At 39.4% G+C, this 23,074-nt stretch overlaps 2 protein-coding genes across 2 annotated transcripts in view; both read right to left on the reverse strand.

Annotated features, from left to right (window-relative positions):
* The window catches only part of LOC125307654 (mucin-5AC-like), a 50,024-nt gene continuing 26,950 nt past the window's right edge, over positions 1–23,074 (reverse strand). Inside the window, exons 12-29 of the mRNA XM_048263711.1 lie at positions 8,790–8,927; positions 8,324–8,488; positions 7,897–7,991; positions 7,081–7,207; positions 6,484–6,739; positions 5,983–6,026; positions 5,688–5,800; positions 5,425–5,576; positions 5,180–5,318; positions 4,942–5,052; positions 4,502–4,681; positions 4,106–4,399; positions 3,678–3,834; positions 3,241–3,369; positions 2,958–3,105; positions 2,208–2,251; positions 1,883–2,108; positions 1–1,178 (exon numbers count right to left, since the gene is read on the reverse strand). Of these exons, the coding sequence (XP_048119668.1) occupies positions 101–1,178; positions 1,883–2,108; positions 2,208–2,251; positions 2,958–3,105; positions 3,241–3,369; positions 3,678–3,834; positions 4,106–4,399; positions 4,502–4,681; positions 4,942–5,052; positions 5,180–5,318; positions 5,425–5,576; positions 5,688–5,800; positions 5,983–6,026; positions 6,484–6,739; positions 7,081–7,207; positions 7,897–7,991; positions 8,324–8,488; positions 8,790–8,927 (3,596 nt within the window). The 3' untranslated portion in view covers positions 1–100. The remainder of the gene's footprint in view (positions 1,179–1,882; positions 2,109–2,207; positions 2,252–2,957; positions 3,106–3,240; positions 3,370–3,677; positions 3,835–4,105; positions 4,400–4,501; positions 4,682–4,941; positions 5,053–5,179; positions 5,319–5,424; positions 5,577–5,687; positions 5,801–5,982; positions 6,027–6,483; positions 6,740–7,080; positions 7,208–7,896; positions 7,992–8,323; positions 8,489–8,789; positions 8,928–23,074) is intronic.
* LOC125307488 (intestinal mucin-like protein) lies at positions 20,529–22,999 on the reverse strand. The gene is made up of 9 exons (XM_048263493.1): positions 22,871–22,999; positions 22,587–22,673; positions 22,442–22,482; positions 22,164–22,286; positions 21,904–22,002; positions 21,473–21,601; positions 21,104–21,146; positions 20,840–20,951; positions 20,529–20,748 (listed from the first exon to the last, which is right to left on the reverse strand). Exons 1-9 carry the CDS (start codon positions 22,935–22,937, stop codon positions 20,544–20,546), a joined length of 906 nt encoding a protein of 301 aa, XP_048119450.1. The 5' UTR covers positions 22,938–22,999; the 3' UTR covers positions 20,529–20,543.

The raw sequence follows: 23,074 nt of genomic DNA on the forward strand, positions 1-23,074 counted from the left end.
GTCGTAGAAACTTGTGCAGTTTGACTTACTCTCCCTTCTGTTGTCAGCGTTATCACAGGTAAAGTAGCTGTCACTGGTTCAAGAGATGTTTTAACTGTTGTCATCTCTGTGGAGGTGATGGTGATCTAGTTGTTGAGGAAGTTGTTGGCAGTGTAGTCTCAACCTTTGGTGGCCTAGTTGATGTAATTCCCTCTGTTGTTGTCTCAAATACAGTTGTTGTCGTTGGCTTGCCTGTTGTTGTGGTAACAACTGTGGGTTTTGATGTTACAACAGGGCCTGAAGTTTGTGTGCTTGGCCCAGCAGTTGCGCTTGATGTTGATAGTTTACCTGTTGTGGTGGTTTCTTCCACAATAATCGTTGTAGATGCTGTTGTTGGCCCAGTAGTTTCAACCCTTGGTGGATTAGTAGATGTTGTGGCAGATTCCTCTGTTGTAGTTTCAGCTTGAGCTGTTGTTGTAGGTGCTTTTGTTGTGGTGGTTGCAGTAGTTGGACCAGATGTAATCACAGCGGAAGTTGAGGTTTCTGTGCTTGAGAAAGGTGTTTCAGTAGAAGTTGATTGCGACCTAGTTGTTGTTGTGTCTACAACAATCTGTGTTGTTGAGGAAGTTGTTGGCAGTGTAGTCTCAACCTTTGGTGGCCTAGTTGATGTAATTCCCTCTGTTGTTGTCTCAAATTCAGTTGTTGTCGTTGGCTTGCCTGTTGTTGTGGTAACAACTGTGGGTTTTGATGTTACAACAGGGCCTGAAGTTTGTGTGCTTGGCCCAGCAGTTGCGCTTGATGTTGATAGTTTACCTGTTGTGGTGGTTTCTTCCACAATAATCGTTGTAGATGCTGTTGTTGGCCCAGTAGTTTCAACCCTTGGTGGATTAGTAGATGTTGTGGCAGATTCCGCTGTTGTAGTTTCAGCTTGAGCTGTTGTTGTAGGTGCTTTTGTTGTGGTGGTGGCAGTAGTTGGACCAGATGTAATCACAGCGGAAGTTGAGGTTTCTGTGCTTGAGACAGGTGTTTCAGTAGAAGTTGATGGCGACCTAGTTGTTGTTGTGTCTACAACAATCTGTGTTGTTGAGGAAGTTGTTGGCAGTGTAGTCTCAACCTTTGGTGGCCTAGTTGATGTAATTCCCTCTGTTGTTGTCTCAAATACAGTTGTTGTCGTTATTTGCCTGTTGTTGTGGTAACAACTGTGGGTTTTGATGTTACAACAGGGCCTGAAGTTTGTGTGCTTGGCCCAGCAGTTGCGCTTGATGTTGATAGTTTACCTGTTGTGGTGGTTTCTTCCACAATAATCGTTGTAGATGCTGTTGTTGGCCCAGTAGTTTCAACCCTTGGTGGATTAGTAGATGTTGTGGCAGATTCCTCTGTTGTAGTTTCAGCTTGAGCTGTTGTTGTAGGTGCTTTTGTTGTGGTGGTTGCAGTAGTTGGACCAGATGTAATCACAGCTGAAGTTGAGGTTTCTGTGCTTGAGACAGGTGTTTCAGTGGAGGTTGAATGTAATGTCGTAGAAACTTGTGCAGTTTGACTTACTCTCCCTTCTGTTGTCAGCGTTATCACAGGTAAAGTAGCTGTCACTGGTTCAAGAGATGTTTTAACTGTTGTCATCTCTGTGGAGGTTGATGGTGATCTAGTTGTTGAGGAAGTTGTTGGCAGTGTAGTCTCAACCTTTGGTGGCCTTGTTGATGTGATTTCCTCTGTTGTCTCAAATACAGTGTTTGTGGTGGGCTTGGCTGTTGTTGTTGTAACAGTTGTAGGTTTTGATGTTACAATAGGGCCTGAAGTATGTGTACTTGACCCAGCAGTTGCACTTGATGTTGATCGTGTACCTGTTGTTGTTTGTTAGTCTTGTTTCTAATCTTTGTTAGGGTATCTAATTAATTCAAATATGGACTCACCTGTTGAGGTAAAGACAAAGACTGTTGTAAGAGGCACAGCTGTTGTTGAACTTATTGGTGTTGATGTAGGGATAGATGTGGTCATGTCACAAGGTTCAAGGTGCCTTTCAATTGTTCCGTTTACACCGCAAATGGCTGTTATACAACCACCTAGCCCGTCTGTTGTATTGTAGAGAACTGATCCATAGTGGTATTCCTGGCCATTTACTGTGCAAATGCATGCTGCAGAGAACAGAAATATGTGAAATACACTCAGAAACAGCATCATAATATTTATAGTGGTCTAAATGTATGTAATTTTAGTCTGAAGGATTACCTTACCATTGACATCGTAGTGGCACTGAACTCCAGTTGATGAACAATAGCTGGAAATGGAGAAAAACAAATCAAATTTCCCACATCTTACCAAGGTTTCCATTTTAATTAACAAATGTATTTTCAGTTCAGTAATTTGCCAGTAATTTCACTATGTCACCTGTACCATACAAAGTACAGAACGTAAATCGTGATGTGGTATACACAACTGTTATGTTTACTGCTCAACTGCAAGGTTGTTATGGTAATAAAAGAGGCTAGAGTGTTTCTCAAATGGATCGATAAGTGCAGTTTGAGAGCAGGCCAGCAGATGGAGAGGAGAGAGGGGACAATCATGCCCTAACAGGCTTTTACAAATAAAAATTCCTGTTGTTTTTCTAGAGATCGGAATATTTGGTTCATGAAGCCAATTGTTTTTACAGGTGCCTGAGTTCAAAGGAAATATATGCAGAACTGTCGCATGAAGGGTTAGTTCAAAGAGACATTTACATAGTTTTTGTTTAAATCTAGCAAACTAACTAGTATAGTTACTATAGCTAGTAACCAATGTATTAACTTTGCAAACACATACTTAACAGCTGTATAATGTTTTATAAGCATAGCAAATTCACAAAACAGCTAGTAGATCAAATATGTACTTGATCTTGAAATATTAAAACGGTGTCTTTCTTGGTGAGGTATTTTTAATGGAGTCAATTCATTTTCATTAACTAAGGTTTTTACCTGTTCTTATGGGAACAAAAATATAGTTCATACCATGTCTGACAGGACTCATTGGTGGGTACACTCTGTCCGTAGCTGAATTGAATCTCTCCAACATAACAGCCACATGCCTCTCTCTCCACACACTTCATCTGATCTTCATCCAAGTATGGCTGATCAGAGGGGCATTGAGGATAACAACCTACAGAGAGCAGAGCATAAAACTGAAAGTCTTATTTGGAAGCAGATTGCATAGCGTTTTGGACATTGGTGGAAAACTGAGGATGTCTGGTAGTGAGAGATTTGGGTTCTGCTGCCCTGTGTTGTTGAAACGTACCCTCAAGCGCTGGTATCTGTTGAGAGCACTGCCCAGTGGGATTCCTGCAGGTCTTCATGCATGGAGCTCCACAGGGTTTGTAGTGCCACTCACACTCACCAGGTGGGTTGTAGTAATCACAGAAGAGAGCTGTAATGAGAGGACACGCCATTGGGAAATTACAGTAAAGTAAACTTTTACTTTACACAGTGTATATGTTTTTGATGTTTGTGTGCCCTCTTGTGAGTCAGGAAAGTATGTATTTCTTTGATTTGGTCAAGCCATGTGTAAATGGGAATTGCAATTAGATGATCCTTCGTGTGTATCTTCGCTATATCTTTCAGGTAGTTTCAGGCAAACTTTTAGGTTGCATTTATAATACTGGTGAAGCAACAGCAAGGGGTTTTGTTTTAACATAGTGGCATTGTGATTATTATTTCATGGGAGCACAAACTTACGGCAGATCTTTGGGGTTCTCCAGGCTACACAGGCTCCAGCTTCATTACAAGCGGCTGCATAAGCGGCCACTGCAGTGCAGAAACACTCACAGTCTCCACCAGTATCACAGGCACATGAGTCACTCACGCAAGCATCATAGTAAGTCGAGGGATCCACCTTTTAAAAATATATAATTTACACAATGCATTGTTCAGATGTGTTTTATTGTCTAATTTGTAAAACAATAAAACATTTCTTCTATTTTTTTGGTGTTTGCACCAGACATTATTTAACTCCTTTGGTCTAAATTGGTCTTAAGCGTCCTTATAGTGGAAGCTAATTGTTGCAGCATACACTACGTGAACGGAACACTTCAGTTACGCGCCCGGTGTAGCCTCCCTGTAACTCTAGATTCCTTTCGTTGTCCTCCCGTAGCCCCTGTTCTTACCTGAGAGTGGCAGGAGGAGAAGACCGTGCCTGTGATGATGCTACACTGTCTTTGAGCCCAGGACTGCCGGTAGGGATTATTAGCGCATGGGCTCACAGCAGCCGCTGAGCTCACAGCAAGCACTTGGCTCGCAGCAAGCATCGGGCTCACAGCAACCATTGATTCTGGACAGCTTGAAGAGAACGTCCAGCTGTTACCAAATGTCTGGGCATCAATAACGACTTCTTGGCTTCTTGTGGTGAAGTCATTGTTGGTGTTACCATCGTAGTTTCCACACAGACCACAGACGCGACCCTGTCAGGATTGATATTGATATAGATGAATTTTCCTGAATGATCTGCATGAGATAGCACATTATACAGTATACAGTTGTGGATGCAAAACAGGTAAACCTACATTAAATTCTGGACTGAGCCTTATAAACATGCTTGTTTTCTTGTCCCATATAAGAATAAGGCCATTATCGGCTTCAATAACCAGGTAGATTCCCATAATGCGGGTTTTGTAGGGTATTTGCTCTCCTGAGTCTCTTTGGACCACCTGGTAACTCCCGTCCGTCAGAATCAGCTCAGTGTTCTGCAAAGAGAGTGTAACTGAATATTTGCACTGCCTCAGTTAATGTTTTTTTTTTGTTTTAAATACATACATATACGTAGGGCAGGACAGTGGAGATTGACAAAAGTTAAGTGAAAGACAAAGATGGAGGTAGGATCAGGAAATGACCCTGAATTGGAATCAAACTGGGGACCCCATGGGGACACAGGCTGAATGTGGCTAGGACAGAGCTCCTGACATTTAAGATTTTTTTTTCAAAAGAATGAGTTCAGATTCCTTACACCCAAGAAAATCTTGATGGATTTTGAACAGGTGGTGCCTGTTGTTCCACATGGGATATTCTCAGTGATGACTCTGAATGTGCCATTGTCTTTGTTGTTGGAACAGAAATCCTGCATGACAGATAATTTGACAAAGATTACAAAAGATGGCAAAACCAAGACTTAGTATTGTGATTAAGATTTTTTTTGGTCAAATTTAATTTCATAGATCTATACAGGTAAAAGTAAAAATATTAACCTGGGCAAGAATGTATTCACAGCCTCCACTGAACGTGTACAGTTTTTCATCAAAAGTGATGTAATGTCCATCCCCATAGACGGTACAAGTGCCGTGGCACTGGTTGAAAGTGCACTGCCATTTTCTGTCCTTACAAACACTGTTTGGATATGAAGAGGAATATCAGACATTCATTGCTTAAGTTCCTGATGATAAGAATGTTTTGCAATTGTATAAGATGTCTTAGAAAAGTCAAACAAACATACCAGGTATTGCAGTCAACCTTGATAGTCTCTCCAGGCTGGTATAGAACACTATTATGGGTGCAGGGGCAATCATCCTCGCTAATACATCCTCCTTTTCCATCGGTGACAAGGCCAGAGGGACACATGCATCCCGACACACATTCTGTGCTTATCTGTATGGACGTAACAGCAGTGAGTCACAAAAGGCTCCTTTCTTGTAAAGAAAACTTAAATTCAGATTTGTTGTTCTCCTCAGACTTGGCTACATGAAGTAGGGAACTCACACAGGCCATGTCCAGAGTGTTGCAGCTCTTTTGGCACTCTGAACCTTTGGCTCCAGGGCCAGCACTGGAGCAGTTGAAGTACACCATGGGCTCAGGACATGTTATTAACATGGCTAAAATATGATAACAATGACATTGCGATGTTATTTCGGTATTACAGGATGTGTTGGTGGTAAACATGGTAATATGTGGGAAGAGGCAGCTAACAATAGTAATAGCAATTAGGGTTACATTGAGGGTAAAAAGATAAGGATTGTGGCAATGAAAATTAATAAAATGTGAAGTATCTACTTACCTTGCAGTTTACCAATGCAATGCAGTTGTCCTTGTTTGCATGTGCTAAATAGAGTAATAAACAAGTTCTTCATTATAAACAGTTTTTACCTGCCAATTTACAAAGTTTCATTTGTCCTCCAACAAAATTGTCCTAAAAATCCCAAACCATTCCATGTTTCTTCACACATTTTAACAGTGTTGTTCACAGAAGCATCCAATAAAATGCCAGTCACACTTTACCTGGAAAGTCTGCCCAGACTATCTACAGATGCTAAGATTATCAACAACCTATCTGTTGACACTCCATCAATTACAATTTATGGTTAAGGTTGTGGTCTGGATTTGGTTATGGTGATTTTTAAGTAATAGCTCAACAACAATTTCACATGTACTGAACTTGAATCTTAACAGATATAGCCTAGTTATTCTCTGAAGAGATTTTTTAAAACTTGAAAAATGAATGATCGAGCCTTAAGCCATGACGTGTTTCTGGTTTATATGATAGAAATCATAAACCCACCATGTGGTTCCATCTTTACTTATGACCTCTCCGGATGGTATCACAGTGTTGCCATCATAACAAGGGCAGCTGGTAGCAGCCACACAGTCCCCTCGATCATTCATGTAGGTGTCTTCCTTACAGCCACAGCCATCTACTGGCACAAAGTCAATGTGGCACGAGTAATCATTCTGGTTGAGGGAACGGCAGGTACGGCCACAGTTTGTCATGTTGTAGGAGTAGACAGTGTTGCTTGGGCAGGAGTTGGTGTATTTGTCTAGAGAGAGGATTCAAGGATTCAAAGATTTGTATTTGTCACATACATAGAGATACTGTTGTAAAACATGTAGGCCTAGTGAAATGGCATTTAGCTGCTCAACTTTCCTGTTCAGAGGTGTAAAGGATAAAGACAGATTTAGAAATAATTTAATGAATAGATGAGAGAGAGAAAGGGGAACAATGTACAGTGTGTGTAAGTATAGTATGGCTAATCCATTTATAATGTAGTTTAAAGAGTTTTAAGTATAGTGAAGAATAGTGTTCTGAGAAAATTTTCTCAATTATATAAAAACAAACTCCCAAACTCCCAAAAACAAACTCCCAGTTACAATTACTCACTGCAGGTTGTGTCTCTCCACCCGTTCAGCTGGATGCCTTTAGCTGCACATGCATGCACATAGGATGAGAGAGCAGCACACATGCAGTCCTCACTCTTCTCACAGTTGCAGCTGTCGTACATGCAGTTCTGCGGCAGAAACACAAAGGTTAATAGGATTTGCTGTTTAATTGAGCTTATTGCTGCTATCACAACAATGATTTTAGAGGCAAGGTTAGTTTGTAAAGTCTGTGAGTATTCTCTTCCAGATAAAACATAACAGTAATATATAATTTGTGTTAGTAAATAATATATAATATATTACTCTGAATACATGTGTTATGGCTTGTAGAAATCTGATCTGTATTGCAGATTAATGACAAGAGCAAATACTTTACTATTTGTTACATCAGTGTTTCCCACAGGTGGGTCGCAGGAGATTTTATTTGGGTTGCCAGCACAATTTATGTTGTCTAATAAATTAAATATTGGTGGTTGCATGCAGGTTGCATGTTAGATCTGAAGTGAAATGGGTCGCGATGGTCTGTCATTTTTAAAAAGTGGGTCCCCAGAAAAAAAGTTTGGGAAACACTGTGTTACATCACTAGTGCCCAATCATAATGTACTATTATTATTTTTAATCATAATATTAATTAATAATGAATTAATAATAAAGGCTGGCATAAAGAGCAAGTACCCATATAACAGGCAGGATAAAGAGTAAGCTATATACACGCTAAATAATTGCATTTGCAATGGTGTGCTGCATAGTGAAACCATAGGTGGAGTCGTGGGGATTGGAGAAGCCAGATGCAAACTGGCAGCATGAAAAAACTCACTGTTTTGTAGATGTCTGGGCTGATTTCTGAGTGGCACGGAGAAAAAACTCCTGCCGGATCAGTCAGCATGGAACACCAGTATTGGGCATACCGCTCTGTAAATAAAAGGAAATAGATATCCCAGTTGTATGTTTACAGTACATGAATTGATAAATTAACATGATAAATCAGACACATTTTTGTCACACTTTGCTTTGAATGTGGCAGTGATAAAGGGTAGTTGTGTCAATACAATGGTCAGCCTTAAAAAAAAGTAATTCGTACTATAGTTCCAATACTGTATTGTGCTGTACTGTATATAAAAATACAGTTACGTGCTGGCAACTGTGCTGCCAGTAACTTATTGTACATTTACATGGACATTTTTAACAGTGAAATTTATTTGCAATTTTATTTGGACTTGAATTGAGACCTGATGATGACATACCATTTTCAACACTCAAACTGCAGGGATTTTCAAAGCTTCTCTTCACGTCTGGACAGCTAGCTCTTGTCTTCCAGGTGTTGGCAAAGTCCACAGCAGTGCCCTCTCTCAGTCCACTGATGGTTGTGAAGTCATCAGCTTGCATGTTGTTAAAGTTCCCACACAGTCCTAAAGAATTTTATTCAGACATTTTATGACACATTTTTTAAAGGATGAAAATGTAGCTTACATTAGGTGTACTATAACCATCCCAATATCTACTTAGATAACTGAAATCAAGGACAAGTGCTCTCATTAGTTTGTGAAGAATGAATAATAGGATTTGATTGCATATGGCAAAAAGCCATTACATGATGAGACAAAACACAGTACATGCTCAGATTAAGGGAGGGTTTCTTGCTCTGGGTAAGATACATATTATATTAGTAGTTTTCATTAGCAGGTGTATGCACCCATTAAAGCAACATACCACATGTCTGCCCCTGGAATGTGGGGTTGGCAGTGATGTAAACCTGCATGATTGGTACAAGTTGGATTTCCAAACTGAGTCCAATGTTGGTATGAATGACAATGTAAAAGGAGGATGGCTTGAAGATGCTGAGTTCTCCTACAAAGTATCAATGAAAAAAATATGATGTTAATCAAAGGGTCTCCAGTCACCGTGGGTACAACTTATAAAAGATTAGGAATTTTTTACATTCTATGTATTTTAGGCTTTAGCATGATCTAAGTTCCCACCTGTATATAGTGGCAACTGAGAGTATATTCTGTTCACATCAACACTTCCACTTTGGTCCACTTTAACCACCTGCAAGAGATAAGAGAAAAAAGTCAACTTACATCAAGTAGTATAATCAAAAATTCTGGCTTCAATTGTTCATCACTAATCTAATCACAAAAACATCACATTTGAAAAATATTTGATATGCATTCATGTCTAATATTTAGAATTTAAACTCACAGTAATCCCTCCAAAAAGAGCTAGAGTCACTGTCTTTAGGCAGGTCTCACTGGCAGTTAAACCACACTTCACGAGATCTCCAAGAACAGTGAATTCATCCCCATAGCAATGCTAAAGGAAAAAAGAATATATATATATATATATATTATTCCTTCAAAAATTAGTGCATCAAATTGAATAGCCTTACTTGCCTTGTTTAGACCTCTCTCACCTTAGAAAGGACATAGGAACAGTCCCCATGGAAAGTGTAGGCTTTTCCATCCATGGTGGTGATGTGAGAACCCCCCTCCACTGTGCATGTTCCTGGGCAGTCGTTCTCCAGACAGCTCCACTGACCTCCGATGCAGGTGCTAGAGCAAGAGATGACATGTTAAAGGTGCCCTAAGCGATGTTGGGTAACGTCACTTCTGTTGCTGTTCAAACAAAACAGAGAACTAGCTCGCTACTCCCTCCCCTCCCTCTCATGCAATTGAAAATCTCCTAAATGTGCATATCGTTGGTGATTGGCTGGAACAGTTTGTTATGTTTTTATGGTCCAGACTGGACCAAATAGTTTTTGTTGCCATTTTTGGAGCCTGGACTGTCCACAGAGACCTTGTTTTTTGTGGGCACAGGCCGCTAGCGGATGGTATCAATATAGCATTTTAAATCCAGAAATATGTCCAAAAAGTTAACCATTGGCATTTTTTTAAAAAGTACACTGGACACTGTATGTTACTTTCACATATTTTTGCTGGGCATTATTCTTACCATTCTTTACAGCTACTGGTGTAATTCTCTCCAGATGCATATATTTTTCCATTGTGAACACATGAGCACTGGCTTAGTGGTATACATCCAGTTTTGTTGATGTCATCCAAGACAGTATCTTACAATGAAAAGAAAAGGTTACCGGTTCAATACATTATTAATACAACTATAGGCAAATCAGTTGGGCACAATATATGTACAGTGTGTTTGAAATCATATGTCACATGTACGTATAATGTCATGTTTAATATTTTAGCCTCTCTTTATGTAATTAGCATCAAACTTTGGAGAAATGCCTATGCACATGGATAGAAAAATAAAAGAAATAAGAAGTCCATGTACCTGGTGGGCAGAAGCATCCATCCAGACAGTGCTCCTCACACACCTGTCCTCTGTCAGGGTTTGAGCAAGTGTCCACACATGGGCTTCCACACTCCTGGTGCACCATGTTTTGAGGACATGACTTAGCTGCCAAAAAGACACAGCCTTAGTTAGCCAGACGAAACAAAACAAACTGTATGCAAAACAGCGCATTACCTGTCATGACTGTATGGTCTATCCCTTAGGGTTAGGGTTGTATAAAGATGTACATTCATATCTGAACAGGTCAATAACACTATCTATTAAAGGTATGCAGTTTCAGGTATATTTGGCGACTCTAGAGCTCCCTCTAGAGCTCTGGAAAAAATGAAGAGACCACTGCACATTTTTCTGATGTCATCTTGTGGTTGCTTAGTGACATTCGAAAGAGGTGATGGTCATATTCAAATTTGCAGTGGTCTCTTAATTTTGAATATGACTGTCAACTCATTCAAAAGTCACTCAGCAACCGTCATCAGAAAAATGTGCAGCGGTCTCCAGAGCTGTATTTATATTTTACTTTGGGACAAAAGACTAACAAAAGGTAAAAAGTATCTCCAAAGAGCTATATCTACTGACAAGGTAATATTTCAAGATTCTCGGAAGATGTCTTCAGGTCAGCAATTCTTAAAGTCACATTGCTGGTTCTCGGTAGTGACCCGCTACGGCTATGCTACAGTAGGTGAACTGATTCCCCTACTACAAGTTTGTTTACCATCAAATTGGCTTCGTAAAGCTTATATTAAGGTAAAAATCTTGCATAGTGTACCTTTAAGTCAAAAAGGTCAATAAAAGTGATATTTCTTTGTCAATTCTTTAAGCTTAAGTTGGTAGGATTTTTACATTGTAAATCTCTTTTTCTTTATTTACTCTCTGTTGAAACACTTACGACAGAAAGAGTTAGATCTCCACTGGTCAGGCTTCCCTCCTGCATGGACACACTGGCGGGAGTACTCAGCCAGGGTACCACACAAGCAGAAGGATGCAGAGGTGTTGCAGTGGCACAGGTCCACCATGCAGACTTGAATGAATGCATCAATTGCCACCACATCCTGACAGCCACTGAAGGAATCACTTGAGAACATGTTTCTGCAAAAATTCTGCACAGGAAAAGATACAAAACAGATGTCAATGCCAACATTTAAACAAATCACCCAAAACCTGGGAAGTTTCCCATTTTAAAACAATGTGTACTGGTTTAGAGCATCCTCAAGTGCACAAAAGGTTTACAATGATCCTCTATTTGTAATTATAAGATAAGACTTTATTTTATCCCACACCAGGGAAATTATAAATAGCAAAATATAAAAGAAAATATAAAAACTATTTTAAAAAGTAAAAAGTAGTTGAGAAGAAGTGTACACATTATGACAGGATAAATACATAGCCTATGGACCCTTTCAAGAGAGTTCCATTATCAGCATCATAGTTGGCCCCACAAGACTTCCTTTTTAACATTCCATATGTTATCTTAATGCAGAGGAAGTAGATTGGGGCCCAAATAGAACGTTCAAGCATTGTTTTTGTTTTTATTGATGAAAGGGTCTATATACTGTATTATCCAGACCAGAAGGCATGTCACTGTGGTTCCCATTAACAGAGCCAGGACTGTCTACTTTTTGAGCACACATCTAGAATAAACAGTTACAAGACCTTTAAAAGCAGTTCACTCAAAGCAGTAGCATACTTGAAGTCCATAGGGTATCACAAATATACCATGGGTGTGGGTGTTAAAGGAGCACACCAACTTTTGGGGAAATTGGCTAGCTTTCCTTAATTATCTTCTCACCTCATCTCCACAATTTTGTGTTTCCTGCAAAGGCTGTTCCTCGCATGTTTCCGTTGGTCCATCCATCTTCCAGATGTTTCCATATGTAGATGGTGACAGGGTATCTCCTGCAACACATTGACGTGTGTTTTTATTTATCAGAATTACAAATAGGTTACATCATTTACCGTGATAGATCCTTAACAGTGATTTTCTCATGGAACTGTACCATTCATGATGAACTCATTGTACACTGGGACTCCATTGAAGTCGCCACAGAGACCACAGGTTTGATTTATATACTTTGCATCCAGTTCAACCTGTTGTAAGAGGCCAACATAATATGTTAGTCAATATGTTAGTCATTAATGTAATTTACACAGAATTCCCATCACATTTGTCTTCCTCAAGCATAGAAGGATGCTTTTTATTCATCACTGTGATGGCTTACCAAAACAGCATCATCTTCATTCCACATGAGTAACAGTCCCAGTTTTGCCTTTACTTTGATGTAAGAAGATGTTCTCTCGATGACAATCCCTGAATTCCCATATGGCAGTGTCACACTGGGAAAAAAACATAATATCAGTCCTTAATTTGGCCTTTTCAGTTGTCCCTGGAATTTTTTTTTCTTTATTCTTTTAAACTATTTTATTTTCTACTTTTGACACAACTCACATTTGGTCCGAAACACTGACAGTGCCTGTGGTCAGCTCAACTCTGGCACCCTCCAAAATCATGGTGACCTTGCTGATGGTTGGCAGGCCGTTCTCCAACTTCCGCCTTATTTGGATGTTGAAATCCTCATAGCTGCTCTTACACTGAGAGGCCAGGATGTAGTTGCAGCTGGACGGAAGTTGGAAGACGTCTCCATCAAATGTCTTGAAATGGTAATTACCCCATGTGCTGCAGACCTGTTCGTTGTGTGCTTGACTAGCTGTAAAATAAGGAACCAGATTTCCAGTTTGTCTTCATGAGTACATTGCTAGCCTAGCCTACTAACTAATAAAAAAAACGGACAAAGTCTTACCAGAGAACACCTGTGTTGTCATAGTAGGAATGATATTGATGGTGGTTGGGCCAACTGAAAGATCAATCATAGAATGAATGAGAAAGTGAAGACACAGGTCTTGTAATATGTACCATGAAACCAACTACATGTGTACATATCTAAGCGATATGACACGAGTGGGAGTGGAGTTGGTAAAGGATATCGCCACGGCTGTAATTCGGCCGTGGGTACGAGTCCGAAGGCCGTTTGGTGAAGGTAATTACAGCCGTGGCAATATCCTTTACCAACACCACGCCCACAAGTGTCAGTATTGCTATTAAACAACAGTTCCATTAACTAATTTTGTTTAAAAATACAAAATTGTGTTATCTATTGTTTATTTAGATTTTCTAGGCCTAAATAATTAATTTTTCTGTGTTCATCCTCCATCCACAAAAATCTTACAAAATTGCTCTATTGCTTTGAATTATTGGAATGTTCGCGTTGGATAATTCTATGCAGTATGCAAAGTGATTATGTAAGGGATAACGGCCGCCGAGGTGTTCTGTTATACGGAATTAATGAACGAGGCCGAGGGGCAAAGAACTCTACTAGCCCACTAGTTCAGCTTGTTGTACAACTTTCGTTGGCCCTATAAGAGGAATAGCATGGACAGGAAAAGCCACCCCGTCAGCCAATCAGAAAATAATATTTCTTCTCGGAGAGAATAATACTCTTTTCTGATTGGCTGGTGGGGTGGCTATTAAGTCTGAATAACGGGACACCTATGAAGTAGATATGGTAAAAAAAAGTTTAATCACCGTTCCATATTAGTGCTTATCACCCGGAGAGAAGAAATACTCTTTTCTGATTGGCTGGTGGGGTGGCTATTAATTCTGAATAACAGGACACCGTTCCATATCAATGCTTATGAATGGCAACTATAACAAGGACGGTTGCAGCGCTCTAGAATCTTTGGTTGCAGGCTTTGCAACAATGGAATCAACTGTAAACAAGCTAACTGTCCATGCTATCGCTGTTATAGGGCCAACGAAAGTTGTACAACAGTGAGCTTCTTTTTAAACGGAACCGCGTGTTTCCTTTGCTTTACAGTGGCAACCGGGTGATAAGCGGGATAACGGCCTTTGAGGTGTGGACTCTAACTATAATAACCATAGTAGGACGACGGTTGAGCCTGGAAGCAGGCTTCGCTACAATGGAATCAACTGAATAGAACCGCTTGTTTCCTTTGCGTGCCATAAAGGCATGACTATTGCCTATAGTGGCAACCGGGTGATAAGCAGGCTAACGGCCTTCGAGGTGTCCCGTTATACGGAATTAATCTCGGGTGGAGGAAACTTTTTAGTCTAATAATTCCGTATAACGATTAATCTCGGGTGGAGGAAACTTTTGAGTCTATTCATTCCGTATAACGGGACACCTCGGCAGCCATTATATCGCCACTCGTGAAGACCCATGGAATGCCTCTCGTCAATCGGAAATTAATAAATAGTTCTACCAGACCTAATTGTTGTATAGTTGTTCTTATCCCATCAATGATATAATAATGACTCTAATAATAATAATAATGACAATCTTAGAGATTTAAAATGATGACAATATCAGAAACTGTATGAATAAGCACATAAAGTCTCATTATTTAGCTTATTGGATTAGAAAATATATATATATTGTATACATAAACTGGAAGAAAAAGCAACAAATTCTACAAAATGTGATTTTCTATGGTAGGCTAATTCAGGTTACCTGACAAAAGACATTGGTTATTAAGCTATGTCTGTATTTATTTGTTTTGATATTGGTAGACTCGCACAACAGATATAATAATTATTCTGCACTTTAAATTAAACCAAAATTGTTCATAAAATATAGAGACAGTATGAATTAGCTATAATAGTTGTTTTATGAAAAATAGAAACCTATGCCAGAATGTTTCTTTGTGATATACAAGATATGGGAAACTCAACTAATTATAAATACTGTGTGTGTATATATAAATAAATATAAAAATATAACTATATGAATAGCTGGGTGTAACTGCAAAAATCATCTGCCACAGAATGTTAAGTTCTGAAATGTAGCCTTTATGATTCAGGAAAATATTATTGTTGGAGGTAATTTAATTTAATTGACTTTATTTAACCATGCCATATCGCTTCATGGCATCTGTTTCACTTACCTGTTTGTGAGGAGGTCAGAGAGATGGAGAGGGTGAGCCATGTCAGTATCCCTGTGCATATATCCTTCTTAGTCCCCATAGTGTCCCCTGTGTGGTGTGACGGATTCCGCACAGGTAGATTTAGAGAGTTTCTCACCTGTGCTGACAGCTTTATACCACATTCTCTTAAGGAGTGACATCAGGATGTCTGGGAATCAGGATGAGGGTTGGGCTCAGGACTTAGTGTGAGTTTCCACAGATGACGTCCTTGCATGTTTTAGAGCACCCCCTCCCCTTACACACACACACCACACACACACACACACACACACACACACACACACACACACACATCTGTCATTTCAGAATTTAGGCTTATGATACTGTAATATCAAGACAATGAGAAACAAGTGTGTGTAATAATATATGTAAAAATTGTGGAATAGTTTTCTGCCTGCAAACTAAAAACATCCCTGTTTTTGAGTGTTTTGACTACATTTAGTTGAATGTCAGAAATTGCACATTGTTTTCAGGAACTCTTTAAACATTTGTGTTTCTTTCATATTTCAACTTATTTAATGGCTTAAGGCTCTCTCCTCAAGAGGCCTCTGATATCTATGTTAACTTAGCTTTGAACTTCCTCATCAATGAATGGGGCAGTAAACAATACTAGGGGTGGGGTATTTTTGATATATCAAATGATTTATAAATACCAGTGCCAACCCATGTCGTTTAGTCGTGAATAATGGGTTCCTAATGCATTAGTCCGAAATGGCACAATATCTTGTGTACACAGAGGCAAACCCTTATGCTTTTTTTTAACCTTTTTGTCCAAAGGAGGGACCAATAGTGTGAGTCATAGACCAGTCCAGGAACTGTATCCTGAAGTATGCACAACATCCAAGTTGAAGTGTTTATATAGGACTCTTGTTTCAGCCATCCTTTTGAAGAACTTTGCTTGTCATAAACTTTCAATTCAATTTTGTGATGTGAATACAATTTATGCAGTCTATGCACAAGTGCTCACTAAGAAAATGTTATGCAATTATTACTCTCTTCCACACACTTCAAATAATGCATTGACATCTCATGGTGTCCAAAACATGTTAATGAATTAACTGTTGATTGCAGATAGTGTTGTTCATTTTTCTTTGTTGTTGAAATTATTTTCTAATCAAATGTTTCCATTCACAGAAGAATCAAACAGAATCAGAACATAAATTAAACCAGACTTTATTTCATCAATGCCTCAATCGTCTTAACTTGAACACCACTATTCAAGCCTGATACCAACTTTTGATAACATGAGCACTGTACATTCTGTTAATGACAGTACATTAAATCAAATACATACATAGGGAATCATGACATTTGACAAAAAAATTCAGATTATGTCTGATTTATGATTATGGCAGTCAGATTATGTGTCGCTGGTGGTGAGTGTGATTGGATTGTTTGGGTGAAGATGCATAAACACAGATATTATGTTAGTGACAAGACTTTGAAGTAACTTTGTTATACATATATGTACATAATAGTATGTTACAAGCTAGTTTAAGACTCCGTGGTTCTCCATATAAAAGTGCTACATATAATACATATACCATTTTGTACGTTGCTGAATCGGTGTAGGTGTGTAATCAAAGTTTGATTCATTGAGATCATCAGGCATCAGTGTATTTTCTCTCTCAGGGTTTCTTGCTTCCATTAGTGATAAAGATGTTGAATTAAATTCAGCATTCTGCATCACCTTACACAACCATTGCTCAATGTCTAACCAGAGGCTGTGTGCTCTGCACACACCTTTGACCACATAGTTTGTCAAAGCCATTGGCCTAGGGTTGCACATTTAGTTGCTCTCTTGTCAGACGTTCTGTGGGTTGGCCCCCTCTGAGGTATGAATTCGTTATTTCAAAAGCTCTTGGTAAACAGCTGAAGCTCTAGATCCCCTTTGGTGTTAACTGGATACAGGATGCAGTATTAGAATCAATGGCCTAGTGTTGCAAATCAAACAAGCTGCAATGACTGATACTGTGTAAATACAGATTAAATGGACTATGATGATTCAAAGAGGTTTTTTTGTAAAGGTCAGTTTTGTTAATGTTTCAATTATTTACGTTATATGAATATGTATATACACTGTGGTTTCACGTATGAGGCATGTAGCTGAACTGTGATTAAACTCTGAGTCTGTGGTCAGCAAGAAAAGTTAATGAATTCTTGTCATTGACATTTCAAGAGGTATACCAAGATGGGTATACTTATTGCCCATAAAAACGTCATTGTAACCTCACACATGCCAGCAACTTCTTGTGGAGTGTTTAGGAGATGCTATGGCCCTCGGAGTGACTGTTAGCATTTCATTACATGAAGGAAAGAAGTGTGACAAGTTGTAGATCCATGCTTGTTAAATCAATCCAATGTTGGAAAGGAATTGGTGTTATTGGTAATATGTATTATTTCATATTATTTATAATTTATTTAGTACATGTTCTATAACTAATTTATTTAGTTGGCTTGATATGTATGTATTTTTTTGCTTTTTCCATTACAATTATTTGCTATTGTTTTGTTAACTGTTCATGTGTCACATTAGTGTACAATGGAGCAGTTGTCTTGGGTATAATGTAGAGTCTCTGCTCTCTGATATTGGTGAGTGGGGTCAAAGTGGTTGTATTTGATCATGGTATAGTAAGCTCTACATTTTCATATTCTACCAAGAATTGGTTTGGGGCAGCCGTGGCCCACTGGTTAGCACTCTGGACTTGTAACCGGAGGGTTGCCAGTTTGAGCCCCGACCAGTGGGCCGCGGCTGAAGTGCCCTTGAGCAAGGCACCTAACCCCTCACTGCTCCCCGAGCGCCACCGTTGTTGCAGGCAGCTTAATGCGCCGGGATTAGTGTGTGCTTCACCTCACTGTGTGTTCAATGTGGGCTGTTTGTGTTTCACTAATTCACCGATTGGGTTAAATGCAGAGACCAAATTTCCCTCACGGGATCAAAAAAGTATGTATACTTATATACTATATATATATATATATATATATATATATATATATATATAAACACAGTGAAACATATCTTTCTCTTGCCTTGATTCAGCTGTTGAGCTGAGAAACACTTGGAAGTCAAACTGGCCGGCAATGAAGTTTTAACTGTCAGTGCAGTGGAAAAGTTATGAATAATCTGTTTATAAATGTATTTATATTTTCAGTCTGAGAAACCATTAGACTCTAGTTAAGCTACACTCTGGTCAACATGTTTATTTTATCATTGCTGTGAGGGCAACTGGATTTATGGCATTTATGGCAAGTCAGCATGTGACGATGTGGGGTTTTGGCACCCCCACATCGCACCATAGTGCTTTACCATTTGATCGATTGTGCTCATTCAGAGTGGGGCCAGCAAGTAGATTGTTAATGAGTACGCCTTCCGTTGGACAGGGGGAGGAGCTAGCTGCAATTAGTGCAGGGCTTTAAAAGGACAGGAAGGTCCTCAGAGAGGGAGAGCTGAAGGAGGAGTGAACTGATGAGAGTCTCTCTGTGCTCTCAGGTATGTCTATGTGGATTATGTTGTATCTTGTGCACATTTGGGTGGATTTTTGGCTAATAAAAGTAGTTTACATAAAAACAAAACCTCTCATGTTTGCTGCTGCATCTATTTTCTGGACTGCATTGTCACAGCAATTAATTAATGTAATTATTGTACTAATGTTTATACGTTAACTGGCAACCTATGGTATATCCATCAGGGCCAGTGGGGTATATTACAAAGCACGTTAGACATATCTAGGCTATGTAGACATATCGAGGCTTGACAAAGCCTTCACTCAGGGGTATACGTTAAGTTATACTACGATTGCAGTTATGTGATATATTTGTCAAACTAGGCTTTCAGCTCAGATCTGTGCGCGTTCTCGTGTTGGGATGACTTTGGCCAATCGTGTAACGTGGAGACGACAAGACCGCCTCTATTTAAAACAATTACTTCGCGATTCATGAGCGATAGCTTAATCTACACTCGCGGTCATTTTTTGTGTCTAACCTATAGCATCAAATAAATCAATTGTCATCAGTTGTTGTATGGTATGCACGTCCATAGTGGGATATTTGCAGGCACAGCACTATTAAAGCGCATTCGAGATCCAAAATGTTAGTAGAGGCGGAGCTCCACCTGTCAGATATATGACAGAATCCTACACGTGAGAGAACTTCGTTTTTAAGACAATTGATTGGTCAGTGTGCGTTAGATTACACGATTTGAGCTATAACTTAGCACATAACCTCCTCCCGACCAGGTTTGGTTGACAGCATAAGATACCATGGTGATATAGCGACACTAAAACAGATCCACTTTCGTGTCACAGCATAGCCTGGCTTTGAGCGCAACATACCTCGCTAACCCACTAATCGAGATTCGTAGTACACCCCACAGGTGACAGGGGACCGAGATCAATCCAGTCAGACCACTCACAGGTACAGATTGGGATAGGTGTACTGGGTGTTGAAGATGTCACGGTGCTGTGTTGGTAGATGTAGTAGATGTTGTTGTGATCATGGGGTAGTTGAAGTTGACGCCGTTGTTGGTACAGGGGCCTGTACTACGAAGCGGGGTTACTGGCTTATCTGGGTAACTTCAAGAGTAACTTGATCACGTCTGGCGTAACTTCCCGATTAACCCGTACTACGAAAGGTGGATAGGTTTAAACCGAGCTATGCTGCCATGGCAATTTACGCTGCATCTCAAACCTGCTCCGAGCTCCACTATTATTTGCCATGGCCAACTCCTCTGCTACTGTAAAACACTCTGGTGCCTTACAGTAGTGTTCAAAGACACCTTTTTCTTGTTAGCTGTAAAACAGAGGCCAAGTGAAGGCTATAGCCTACTAGGCCTACATGTTTTCATAATTAGGAAATATTAATGCAAGCTATAACTATATAAACCTACTATTCTGAATAATGTGTTTGTGTTTCATTTTCACCTGCTGCCATGTGCGCCATAATTAATAAATTACATAATAGCTTAAAAAAGACACAAAGGTGATAAAAATGAATGCATGCATGCTAATATTTATTAAAATAAGATTAAGGAAGATACAAAGCAGTCTCATACAGTCCTTACTTCCATAAAAATGCTAAAACTACAGATTACTTTAACGTCAGTGACATAAATAATGAAGGTGATTGTAATAAAAGGTGCAATGTAGCGCTAACTCATTAACGCCTTCTTTGTAGCTTTTTAGTCACTGTTTTTTCCATAGTGGTGCATGTTGACTGAAGACAGCCACATTGCTCAATGTAGTTATATGAATAACTGAACTTTGAGCCATCAGGGCAGACCATCTCCACCTCTCTTTTGCTGGTGGTAATCTCCTGGCAACAGGAACAGGAGGGCTGAAACGTGCTTGTACTCCGAGAGAACCTGAAAAATTAGTAAAGAGAAAGTGTTAAATTCAGTTATTGATACTGTAGCTCTGACAAGATCTGCTTTGTTGTGCAGATCTGCTACTTACCAGGAGAATGTTGGACAAAGACCTTGACAAGTTGTCAAGTCAACCTTCTGGGAGGAGGTGCAGCCATTATGCTGCAGGTATGTAGATTCCGTTGTCCGGTTGCATTTCCTTACTATAGAAAGAAACAGACATGCAGCTTTTAGCACTGCTCTCACAAGCCAAAGGAAATACTTCCTATTAATATTTAACATCTCCCAGTGGATTTGTACATTTACAATAATTACTGACAATATCTGATGACAATAAAACCTTAAAACAACTTACCACACAAATGGCAGCAACCATCAGGTGCAATGACCTCTGTCCCCTGTACAGATCACATAAGTACAGAAGATACAAAAATAAGGGCAATATATAAGGGATGCTAACACCCGAAGATCATAATACCAGTGACTGGCAGTATGTGATTATGGTGTACAAACTAAATAGCATAGCCTTCTCCCTGGTTGTTACATTATTGATTGGGGCACTTACACATTTGCAAGATTATCTAGTGTATATGTTTTCCCATATCGTAATAAGATTATTTACTTAAGTCTACACACTGATTACATTTAACTATTTAATTTCTCTATAATGTATGGCTCAAACATGATCAAATTGCCTATTCACATTTAGCTGTTCCACACTTACAGGAATGCAGTCATTGGGGTTGTAGGGAGGACAGAGTGTTCTGGCCTCCATAGTGATGAACCTGCTCCCGACCTTCACACACTCATACTTTACACACTTGTTCCCAGGTGGACTCCAGATACCATTGACCTGTCAAAAACATCAAAGTCCATATAATAGTATTTAGTTGTGTTGGTGAGTGGGTGCACTTGAGTATACATTTACCTGAATTATACCAAAACTAGTTGCATTGAAAACATCACAAAGTCCTGCATTTTCTTACTACTAAGAGAAAACACTATTTTCTTCCTTTGCTTCCACATCCTTTTCTTTCTTTATCATAAAATAATGCCCCAAACTCGGCCCAATGAACTCCTCACTGCATAATGCATTACATAGACAGCTTTGATATTGGCTGGCTGCAACATATAATATTTTGGTTATTAACTCACAGGAATAGAGTGTGTGAGGTTTCCTGAATACACAACCACACACATGGTCTGCACACACTTTGCACAGCATTCTCCTGGTGGCAAAACTGGCTCGAAGCCCTTAGGAAAAGAAGACATCATAACATACTCAGCATGCCTCCAAAATGATTTTGAAAATTCAGCTCAGGTCAAATGTGTGTGTGTGTGTGTGTGTGTGTGTGTTTAAATTCCTACAACTTCACTGTTGATTTTTTGACTACTGTATGTAGGAAGCCTCTTACCTGTGGACAGTAAGTGTCACATGTAATAGGCTCACATTCGATCCTGTGTAAGCTGCCATCATTTTCCAGTTTGTCACTACACAGACAGGTTTCACAATGTCTCATAGGCACACTGCTGTGCGGCTGTAATAGAACAGGAAACAGAAATTAATATAAAAATCATTCAGATTTGTAGGTTTTTTTTCTTGTATATTACCAAGTAATGTGACAACACAATAAGTTCTATGCTAAATGCTAACCATGACTGCATAGAAATGAGATTTCATGCGAGTTCTTACCAAGTATTCCGCGTTATTGTATACACAAACAGCTTTAGGAACTGCAAAGTTAATAAAAAAAACACAAATATGTTTTCCAGTTAACTTTTGCCATGGAGGAGCAACAGTTGTAGGACTAGACATTTTGCACTAGATAAATGCTTACCACACTTAGGGCAACACGCCCCCACTTCAGTCTCTTGAATGTAACCAACTGGACAAGAGCGGATTGGACATGTGGTGACATCACATACTGTAATGACAAAACCAAAGGCATGTTCAAATTATTCTCCCTGTTTGTTGTCTGGGTTTTGTTGTTATTTTAAGTTATTGTCAAAAAGAAAGGGAACTTAGTTTTGTAACTTGAAACTACAAAAACATATAAGGTTCTGTAAGGACTTGCATTGTTTCCCTACCAACGACTGTCAAGATCTGTCAGTGATTACTTACCACATTTGTCTATTTCACAGCATCCTACTTTTTCAGCCACTTTAATCTGGCCAGGCTGATCACACATGACTGGGAGCTCAGATGGGCATGGCAAAGGATTGCAGTAGACTCTTTCATTGTCTGCGTCACATGTGCAAAGATCACAGCCACTGATCCAAGTTGAATTACCCTGATTTAACAATAAAGAACATGTCAGAGCACAAG

Source organism: Alosa alosa, chromosome 14 (genome assembly GCF_017589495.1).
Source record: "Alosa alosa isolate M-15738 ecotype Scorff River chromosome 14, AALO_Geno_1.1, whole genome shotgun sequence".
Classification (NCBI taxonomy): domain Eukaryota; kingdom Metazoa; phylum Chordata; class Actinopteri; order Clupeiformes; family Clupeidae; genus Alosa; species Alosa alosa.